Genomic DNA, 11,601 nt, shown 5'->3' on the forward strand with positions numbered 1-11,601 from the left:
TCAAATTGCCATATTACCACTCTAGCTTTACCCACCTGCCTTTTGAGTATTAACTAGCTTGTAATGCTCTTAGTTGTGACGTAAATGCATTTACCGAGTATAGCGTAACCGAGGAGTCACACCAGTGTCCCCCATACCTTAATTGAACTTATCGGGGCAACCCCTCCCTCTATAAATCAGATCATGAAAGGGGAGGACCGAGTTCACTAGTTTCCTCCATGTTGATAAAGAAAGTGGTTGTGTCGCCATCTATTTTAATTTAATGACCTTTCTGCCTAAAAAAAAAAGTTTCTCTAAGGAATATACGCATATGATGCTGCCATGCTTCCTCATCCACCACCCCCAGCAGACAAAGTTCTGGCGTGGGTTGAACAGGGATATTAAGTACTGTAGTAAGTAATACTGCTACTTCTTGCCAATATGCCTGTATTATTGGACACATCCGCATATACCTCAGGGCATCGCAAACATCCCGGAGTATGTTTCCTACCCATTCTATACAATCTAGCCGGGGTCAAGTAACATTGATTAAGAAAAAATACTTGTATCAGTTTGTTGTTAGCTGTTGGAGACGCATACAAGGCAGACTCCAATGCCTCGGCATACATTTCATCTGTCAGGCTGGGTATAAGTATTTTCCATTTTTCTAATGCTGGCGGAGGATTGGCCGACACCTTATCATTAATGAGGTGGGAGTATAATATAGACACTAGTCCCCGGGGACCCTGTGATCTAAGCACCCCTATGAGCGGATAGCTAGCTATAAGAAGAGGAGAGTCAGGAAATTGTGCCTCAAGAGCAGGTCTAAGTTGCAAGTATCTAAAAAAACTGCGTTTGTGGAATGTCTTTAGATGCATTCAATTGGTCAAATGAATACAAAATAGAGTTATAATAAAGATCACGTAATTCACCTATACCAGTGGTGGCGAACCTATGGCACGGGTGCCAGAGGTGGCACTTAGAGCCCTCTTTATGGGCACCCGGCCATCACCCCACCGGAGAGTTCGCCAGACAGGACTCAAGGCCTCTTGCAGCCCAGGAGCTACAATGATAACCAAAGTTTTTTTCTCCTCCTTTCTACTGTATTGGTGTCCTCAGGTGCCTATGAAATGTAAACATGTGACAGAGCGGGGAGTAATGAGTTGGTGTTTAAATTGTCGCATCGGCACTTTGCGATAAATATGTGGGTTTTGGATGTAGTTTGGGCACCCTGCATCTAAAAGGTTTGCTATCACTGACCTATACCAAAAGCAAACCATGTTCGTAAATCATGCAGTTTATGTATCTCTGATAAACTTCAGATTATTCCACAACGGCCTGCTGCCAAACAGATCTAGCTAGTTTATGTATTGGGAGTAATCTACCTGGGAGTAGGTGAGGGGTCTCAAGAACCGGTAAAAAGCAGTCGACTTTTAAAAAAATGAGCCAGGTGATGTTCTGAATTCGGCAATGGGTCACTAAGCAACCAGTGTCTAACATACCTGAGTTGACCTGCTAGATAAATATGAAGGTCTGGGAGCGCCATTCCTGCCATGCTCTTAGGCTCTGGAGGGAAGTTGGCTTTAATTTAGCTCTGGAATTACCCCAAACAAATGAAGTAATTAGGCTATTCGTCTGGGAAAAAAAATCTGTGAGGAACTGCTACCTCCATATGCTGCAGGGTATATAAACACTTAGGCAATACAATAAGTTTAATAAGGTTAATTCTCCCCGCAACCGATGAAGGCAAAGATCCCCAAGTTATAAATTTGGCCCTGAAGTGTTCCAACAGGGGAATCACATTAAGCTCTAGGGGGCAGTGGGAATATTCTATCTGTATATCCCCAAATATTTAAATGTGTCCACTATTTTCAAACCTGATATCGAGCCAACCCTTCTATATGGAGACTCCGGGGAAAGAAAGGTTAATGAGGACCAATTAATTTTAAGCCCGGAATATGTACCAAAGGCATCGATCTGTGACATAGCAACTCGTAATGTCTGTTGTAGATCCGACATGAATAGCATCATGTCATCAGCATATAGTGCTGCTCTATTTTCCCTGGAGCCAATTATGATACCCTTAGAGTTTGGATCACCTCTAATTAATATAGCCAGCGGCTCTATTGCCAATGCGAACAATAAAGGCGACAGGGGACATCCCTGTCGCGTTCCTCTGTATAAGGGAAAGTAAGAAGATAATAGGCCATTTATCAAAATTGCCGCCTTTGGGTGTTTATATAAGATATTAAGCCAGGAAATAAAACCAGGGCCAAATCCAAATTTAACTAACACTTGCTGGAGAAATGGCCATTCAACTGAATCGAATGCCTTTGTGGCATCCAATGATGCCAAAGCCCAGTTTGCTTTCATTTGGCATCCAATTTGGGATACTACCTGCACACGTCTGATATTTTCCGGGCATAAAGCCACATTGATCCGGGTGTTTATAATATAACTAAATTTAAACGTTTGGCCAATACTTTGGTTAATAACTTGTAAACTAAATTCAATAATAAATGGAGCGATAAGACCCACATTCCATTGGGTCTTTAACTGGTTTTAGTATAAGGACTATTGTAGCGTCATAAAAGGATGTGGGAAGTGTACCCCGACGAAAGTCCTTTGTATAACACTGCAGCAAAACCGGCAATAAAACTTCCTGGTACTGATCAAAAATTTCCACAGGAATGCCATCTGGACCCAGGGATTTCCCCCTTCGCATGTCTTTCAATGCCTCAGTAAGCTCCTCCAGGGTAATTGGAGAATCAAGAGCCTCCCGTTGTGCTGGGTCCAAATTAGGAAAGGGTATATTGTCTAAGTAATCGATAAGTTCCTGAGCTGAGCAATTAAATTGGGATTCGTATAAGGAACTATAAAAGTCAAAAAATCTATCCCTTATGGCACCACTATCAGATAAAATATTTCCTTCCTTCATGGACGAGATTAGCTAACAGACTACTGGATTGGTTACCTTGTTCAAAAAAACGCTGTTGCTGAAAAAATTGTATTCTCTTGGCTATTTCCTGCAATACATATGTAAATATAGCCTGCCTACTTGTAACCATTCTGTTTTATTCTCCACCGTTCGGTTAGCTACAAACTCTGCTTCTAAATGCTGGCATCTCTGAGCCAATTCCGTCTCTTGCCTAGCAGCTTCCCTTTTAACATAAGATATAGAGGATCTCACACATCCCCGGAGATAAACCTTCAATGTTTCCCATAATTCTAACGGAGGTGTGTCAGCATTATGAAAAGTTAGAAACTCCCATAATCTCCTCTTTTTCTTGTCATTTTAGCACATGTTTTCTTATGGGTCCGCTTAAGCAACTTAAGAAGATGTTTGAGCCAACTAGATTGATTGCTACAATAGTTATGCTGGTGAGTACAAGAGGTATATTTGCAATTGCTGCATAGAAGGTGAAGGGAACTGATATAAGACTAGCCTTCTTTAAAGGGGTATTCTCATATCAGCGTGCACTTTTAATAAATTGGCCATATACAGTACATATAATTCTTCAATTGGAAGTTATTAAAATTGGCTCAGATGGCCTTACACTTAATAAGGGTTAGGTCCTGGTGAAGAATGGAAGAATCTAGGAATGTTTCCAGTGTCGCCTCCAACTTACAATGCATTAGATTGGTGTAATGTACAGCACAGTAATAATGGTGTAAGTTGGTGTTTGGTAATTCTGAGTGCTACAGTAGAGAGGAACCTAAAGAACAATAGGAAGTAGTTTACCACAAAGTCGCTAAAGCCATCCATTTAGATAATGCGTGTGTGTGTGTGTATATATATGTATGTGTTTATTATATTTGCTAGGAGATAGCGATTTATGTAGTACATAAACTACTACCTGTCCTTTTTGTGTTAATTTGTTGTATTTTTTTTTTTTTTTTACTTTCAGCTTTGCTTGGTCTGTACATTATGCTCTGTATTTTGGGTAAGTAAAACCTTCAGTAGTTTCATTTGTTTTGTATAATTCATTACTGAGTTTTATAAAGTGCATACTGAGCACAATGAGTATCCTGCAAAATAGTGCTGAATGCCATCATCTTTTAGTCACCCAGCAAACTTTGCACCACTCCACAAACCTTTCACAGCCTATGCAGGGCTGATATTTTCTATAATTTTCTTTTACAACTCCATAAAGATGGATAAAAGGCTTATTAGAGTTGTCCACTGATGTTCACATAAATGCAAATTTAAATTCACACAAAATGAAATCACTGGATTGTGATAGATCCAAATACTCATTGGAAGATCCAAAATGTATTGAAGTTTGAGTTTTCTGTCCTTTTTTGACGGCGACTGAAGGAATGGATAAGAAGGTGGCAATGTTTTTAAATTTTTAATGAAATAAACTAGAAGAACCTGATTTATGAAAAGACATACTTGCAGATATGAATTGAAGTTATCATGAAGATAACATGAGCAGTTGTATCTAAAAGGATCAGATAATACAGTCAGAAATAAACTGGCACGCTCTGTTACAGGAAGTGTTTTCGGGTGGCTGTATACATTTGAGGCATTGTCCTGCAGAAAAATGTTTCACAGAATGTTATACTGAACGTATTTGGTCTGTGTAGTTGGACCTGTGTGCTGGTCAGGAGTGGATGACAGTCCGAGCATTATAGTGCTTTATGATGGAATGACTTTCTGTATGCTGACACTGTGACAGCTGTCTGTTACACAATATTCAACAATGTGCTGGGTAGTCTGTGGAAGACTCTGCACACGAACATATCCAGTCCATGCAATGGAACCCCTGTCAGATCCCACAGAGCGAGCACATTGCAGTGGATGGGAGTTCTTGTATCATACAGAAATATGATGCACGGACTCCCTGCCAGCACACATGTCTGATTCCATGAACCAAACACATTTTTGTGCAGGGGGTATTAAACTGTGCCGTCCCTGTGTATACAAAACCAGGACTCTCATGGTGCCAAAGACAGTACTCACCCTCTGCTTACAGGATAGGGAAACAAATCTAATTTATTTTTGCATTGCTTTAATATTCTCGCTGGAAATACATTTGCACTAGGACAGACCGCTCTAATGCCAATCTAAACCTATAATATGAGTTATGTGCCCGATTTATTTTTGCAGGGAGATCATAGAAACTTTTTTTGTTGTTCTTAAACAGCTTTCAGCTAGTCTGACAACTTCCAAACTGTAGAACTAAAGTACCACAAGATCCACATAATATACAGTACTCATATATAGTAGCTTCTGTAGAAGAATAGAGAATATATTGTTTCTTATTGTAAAGTATCTAAATGATTAGTATAGTATAAATCTGATTGATGGCTTTTTAAAAAATCAGGATTTACTTCTCTTTATGCAATTTATTATACTTATAACTGACAACTGTTTTGTTGTTTGTATTTTTTTAGTGGCAAAAGAAAGGTTTGGCACTTCTCTTTTGTATCCTGCAGTTCCTAGCGATGACCTGGTAAGTGTTGTTATACTTTTAATGTTTTAATGACAACTCTTTTGATATTTCATTTATATGTGTGTGTGTGTGGGGGGGGGGGGGGGGGTTCTGGTAGATCTACTATGCATATGTGCATTGTTTCTATATTTCACACCTTTTTAAACTGGTCAAATATGCTACTTCAAATTTCCCTCTAGTGGGAAATAACTGTAACAAATAGCCAGAGAACTCCAGTCCCAGACCGTAATGGAACATGTCTGAAGAAAATGACCTAATAAACCACTACCAGTGTGTTGTCAAGCAGCAGAGCACCTTCTTTTATAGACCAGTGAGCTGGCATCATCTAGAAAATGAAATGAGCTGTAAATTGGTTTTATAAAGTCACGAAATTGAGAGTTTAACGCTGAAGTTGATCTATCCCTGCCAAAAACTGCTTCCTCTGCTTTGATTGATGTCATTCACTCAGAATTCAGAAGACTAATTATGATGTTAGGGAAATTAACTTTCGGGGGGGGAGGGGGGTGTTCAGGGGCGAGGAGAGCTGGACTTCACTCCTAAACTCTTTGCCTTCATTGACTTCCTGGGTGATGCCATCACGCTGGGTGTGAAAAAAACATGATCTGGAGGTTGCTGAATTGAATCTGAACATAAAAAACTATTTTAAAAAATTTGAATCGCCATACATTTTTATCAATGCACAGCATAAAGTTGAAGTGTCTCTTACATCACATGTTGAAAAACTCCAAATTACAACTGACAAAAAAAATTACTGTTGTCATATTCTTATAAACATTTCACTATGCAGTCAAAATTATACCTGCCCCTTTTTTTGAGTCAATACAATCTGAGATACCAATATCAAAATCGTTTAACTTCTTAACAGCTATGATTAATCAAACAAATAAAACTGCTGCAATATACATAAATACATAACTAATGGAACAAACACCCACTGCTAACACACAGATTATGGCTGTTAACCCTTTGATTGCCACTGGCAGCAGTCAACAGCCAGGTCCGTGTGATCCGATAGTCTCTCTACCTGTTGTTTCATCAGGGAGTGACAACCATTTGCCATTACAACATGGAGTCTTCATCATTGCCTCAGATCTGTAATAGTGTGCCAGTGGTACACTTTTACAGATCTATAGAAAATTCCCCATATAGGTCCCACAATTCTTCCTGTTCAGGGGACCCTGGAGGGAAAGTGCAATGATGCAACAATTTTCCCCAATTTCTTTCTACTGCATTAGTGTCCTCAGGTTGCAGATATGAATGCAAGTTGTCAGAGCAGGGAGAAATAGGTTACTGCTTAAAATACCTTGTTGGCACTTTGTACTAAATAAGTGGGTTTTGGCTGTAGTTTGGGCACTCTGTCACTAAAAGGTATGCTATAACTACACTAGAGGATCGAAAAAAAAATGGTAATAGTTTTGAACTTAGGTTTTTTGCATTTTTTAATCACTCCCCTTTCCTTAGAATTGATATAAAAATAAACAAATAAAATGCTAGGTATCGCCTCTGTACACCAAAGTGTGTTCGCGTCAGAAGATGAAGCGAAGAATCTTTTCATTGGTACAGAAGGTTTTCACTTTTTTGAAATGCATTTAAACACAAAAGCTGTATTAGTTAGGTTTCTCCATGATCCTACAGACCCAAAGAATAAAGGAGATGTGTTGATTGGAGCATGCATTGATGGTGTAAAAAACAAGCTTGCAAGGAATTGGCGCAAATTCAATTTACATTGAAAAATACAGTTATAGATTTTAGAAGGTGGGGAGTGCAGATGGAAACACAAAATCAAAAAAGGGGCAAAGTAGTTAAGGTTTAAAAAAAAAATGCAGAGATAGCCTTGTTTATTTACTTGTACAGGCGGTCCCCTACTTAAGGACACCCGACTTACAGACAACCCATAGTTACAGACAGACCCCTCTGCCCACTGTGACCTCTGGTGAAGCTCTCTGGATGCTTTAAAATAGTCCCAGACTGCAATAATCAGCTTAAAATTGTCTGCAATGAAGCTTTATTGATAATTCTTGGTCCTATTACAGCAAAAAAATTTGAAACTCCAATTGTCACTGGGGCAAAAAAAAAAATTGTCGGGAACTACAATGATAAAATATACAGTTTCGACTTACATACAAATTCAACTTAAGAACAAACCTACAGTCCCTATCTTGTATGTAACCCGGGGACTGCCTGTATATGCATTCCAGGAAAATTAGGAGTGATCTGAAGTTTCATATTTCTCCACACAGCTGCAACTACACAGATAATGGTGGTGCTCCTCCATCTCTGTTCTGTGTACAGTACTGGAATCAAAATTGGCTGCTTGGTGTAGTCCCGGTTGTGTCAAATTATGAAAATGGCAACTTTTTCTTGCTTTGAGTATTTTGTAACTTTTTTTTTCTATTCTAGGTACAGCATATCTTTTATTCCTTTTGCAAGGTAAGTGCACAAGCTAGTTTATCGAAATCCAGGCTGAAGACTAGGTCGGCCTGCTGCATGCAGGACCATGGGGAAGATTTTACTGATAAAGATGCACACCATTTGGTCCACTTAGTCTAAGCTTTCACCACTTATTACTTGGTGTACTTATTGTGGACACCTGTTGCATTACACTCATTTCTCCATTAAGCCATGCCCTTTTGTTAGATTGGTTTGTGCCCAATTTTTAACAGCAAATTTTGGGTAACTCACATGGGACAAGTTGCTATAGACAAAGTACTGTATATGCCAAATATGTTTTAAAAAACGTCTGTGTTATATGATGTTTGAAAGTATGTGAAACTTTACATGGCTTTCTGCCAAATTCCACAGCTTGAGTCCCAGAGAGAGGTAAATATAATATATTCACTCTGCTAGTCACTGCCGGCTTGTCCAAACCCACCCCCTGATGATTTTTTTTTTTTGGGGGGGGGCCAAAAGAGCGGTGAATATATTACAGAGCCAGGTAAAATTTCACACACTGTATTTAATACCATGTAACACACACACTTTTTAGCTTCAACTAAATTTTATTCTTTGGAAAGCAAGAAAATGCCTTACAATAGAACAGGCAGAACATAAACCCCTTACGGAACACAGACTTTCTTTACAAACACATTTGGTTCTTTAACAATAAAAATTGCTTATCAGTATTTTTTTTCCCCGCCCCAAACAGGGATGCCGTGATAAAATGCTTCAGTTCCTGTCTGAATTAGAATTCAAGAAGGCAAATCCAGCTCCACAAGTCAGGAAGTTACACTTGTACCATTTTTTGTTTTATATTTTCTATAAAAACAAAATATTACATTTTTTGTAAATAACAAAGTGCTGATTCTCTAAATTGATATTGTTTAAAGCAACAATGTATTGTATTAACTTTTTATTTTTTTTTTATCATGCATATTTATGCAGTAACAAAAATAAGTGCACTCTTCTAATATGTTGACCAAAATGCCTTATTTCAGGACTTTTAGTCCCCCAAATGTTTAATTGTTGTACTAGGTTTGTAAATATTTGAAGTTATAATAAATCTACTTGGTGGATGATGATTGCACATGTAAATTGCTTTTTCAGGAGCAGAGCACCATAAATGTACTATAGTTATATAAATGAGACAGACATACATTTAGATTTATAAAACTATTGTAGATATTTCAGATTTTGTCTGAATTCCTCTATTAAACCTTTTGTAACTGCAAAATTTTTGGCCATCTTTTTGTCAACTTCTAAGTTTCTTAGAGAAATAACCACATGTGAGACAATGTACATATGGGGAATGCAAGTGTCAAATGTGGGGGTTTTTATGTTAAAACAATGTCAAAAGAGACAATATTTCCTCTTGGGCTATATTCACATCTTGTTTTTATATTCCGTTGTAAGTACACATCAGGTGTCTCCCTAGTGGCTTTACTGTCCTCTATATGTGCAGTGAGATCACCTTCTTGACTGGAGATGCAGTACCATTGCATCTATACCCCAATTATATTTCAATGGTCTATGCAGAGTGAACACATTGCTCAAAAGTAGGGAGCAGGATTGTAAATGTACGTTTTGCAATGTATACTGTGCAGATGGCAAAAACTATGTCTATGGGTGTGAACCTAGCCTTGGAAGGTTTATCAGTTTTCACATTTTAACATGTTTGAGAAGGGATTATTCAAAAATATTGTGTGTTTGCTGCATTATGCAGATGGATGGGGAGAGACGGTGTAACAAAAAAAACCCATCGCCTTTCTGGCTCAATAGCATAATTTTTATAATTTTTTTTTAAACTGTTTATTGAAAAAATAAGGATAACGAACAGTGGATTGTGCAGAGTTCTGCTTTGCTCTGACATTGATATATGTAGATCTCCATGTTCAGGTAGTAATCGGAGATGAATCATAATTTATATGGGTGCCAAGCCGAAGAATTGTGCAAATACAGTAAACAAATTTAACAAACCATTCTAGACTGATTTTTCCAGAAATTAAAACCTCTCACTCACTTAAAAGAAACCCAGGTTAATGCAGATACAAGTGTCAACTCTCCTCCTCCAAGACAGGTATCAAACCGAATCATTCGAAAGGGGAGTCTAAGGAAGGAGGGCGTCTTGGCGCCTTAAAGGGGTATTCCAGAAATCGGCATCATTCATATAGAAATGGGTCCTTAAAATATAAGCTAATTTGTAATTAGTTGTTATTTAAAATGTTGTTCCCCTTAGCAGAAAAATTCTGTTGACATAAACTGTAATGAAGAATTAACAGAGATTCATAGGGGAGCATCTGATAGATGTTGGTTTTCCACATCCTTAGTGTGGGAATATTAGGATCAAACCATACATTTTCTGGCCATGAAAAGCGATTCCTGTAGTGATGCTATGGTAGGGTAGTGGGACCAGGTTTCATCAGTAACCCAAGTAGGCATATTTCAGGATTACTTGGCAATTGTAAGGAGAGTAAATCTAAAAGGAAAACTGTTACCTGTTCCCAAAAGAGTGTAATGTGTTGGAGGGGGGATACATGTGCCAAAAATCGACTTTCGGGGACCTAAATAGTGGAAGGGCAGTGTCGGGTGCACGTCCCATTCATTATTCACTAAGGGGGAAACCCAGAGAAGGAAAGAGGATATCCTCATCAGTCTCCATCCTGAAGAGGAAGGATGAATTCCCTCCACCTACTTTAACCCTGTAAGAGGAATGCTCAACTCTTTGTGATATGAGATGCATGTAGACAGTCGAGAATAAACCTTCTTGTGTTTTATATATACCAATCAGTGGATATTGGTGGGACTTAACCCCTTAACGCTGAAGCCACTTTTCACCTTCCTGACACGGCCCATTTTTTCAAATCTGCCCTGTGTCACTATAAATGGTTATAACTTTGGAACACTTTAACATATCCAGTTGATTTTGAGATTTGTTTTTTTTTGTGACACATTGTACTTCATGTTGGTTGAGAAATTTAATCAATATGTTTAGTATTTATTTATGAAATAAATGGAAATTTGGCAAAAATTTTGAAAAAAACAATGTTTTCCAAATTCAAAATGTTCTACTTTTTGGAAAATTGGTCATATCACTAAAATAACTTGATAACTAACATTTTCCATATGTCTGCTTTAACTTGGCATCATTTTTCAAACATCTTTTCCTTTATTTAGGATGTTAGGAGGCTTATAACTTTAGGTGCAATTTTTCAGATTTTCACGAAAATCATCAAAACCTACTTTTGGAGGGTCAATTTAGTTAGAAGTGACTTTATAAGGCCCACATGACAGGAAACCCCACAAATGACACCATTTTAGAAACTACACCCCTCAAAATATTCAAAACAACCTTTGGGAATTTTGTTAACCCTATGAACGTTTCATGAGGGTGAAAGATAAATGAAAGTGAAATTAGAGAAATGTAATTTTATCTTACTATAGATTCATTGAACACTAAAATTTGCACCTTCACAATGGGTTAAAAAGGAAAATGCATTTTACAATGTTGAGGGCAATTCCTCCTGAGTATGCCAATACCCATTTTGTCACTGCACCCTGCTGTACGGACACAGGGGGGCACTTGGAATGGAAAGAGCGTCGTTTCGTTTTTGGAGGGCAAATATGGCCGAAAAAGTTTTCATGTGACAGGATGCATTTGGAGAGCCATAATGGTACCAAAACAGAGGAAAGCCCCAACAAGAGACACCATTTTGGAAAGTACACCCCT

At 38.2% G+C, this 11,601-nt stretch overlaps 1 protein-coding gene across 1 annotated transcript in view; it reads left to right on the plus strand.

The window, feature by feature from the left end:
* SFT2D1 (SFT2 domain containing 1) overlaps positions 1-9,108 on the plus strand; it is a 16,248-nt gene extending 7,140 nt beyond the window's left edge. Inside the window, exons 4-8 of the mRNA XM_072141277.1 lie at positions 3,279-3,360; positions 3,888-3,923; positions 5,380-5,438; positions 7,839-7,868; positions 8,584-9,108. Coding sequence (XP_071997378.1) covers positions 3,279-3,360; positions 3,888-3,923; positions 5,380-5,438; positions 7,839-7,868; positions 8,584-8,623 — 247 coding nt within the window. The 3' untranslated portion in view covers positions 8,624-9,108. The remainder of the gene's footprint in view (positions 1-3,278; positions 3,361-3,887; positions 3,924-5,379; positions 5,439-7,838; positions 7,869-8,583) is intronic.
* The last annotated feature ends 2,493 nt before the right edge of the window (positions 9,109-11,601 follow it).

The sequence above is a fragment of the Engystomops pustulosus genome, chromosome 3 (genome assembly GCF_040894005.1).
Source record: "Engystomops pustulosus chromosome 3, aEngPut4.maternal, whole genome shotgun sequence".
In the NCBI taxonomy this organism is placed as follows: domain Eukaryota; kingdom Metazoa; phylum Chordata; class Amphibia; order Anura; family Leptodactylidae; genus Engystomops; species Engystomops pustulosus.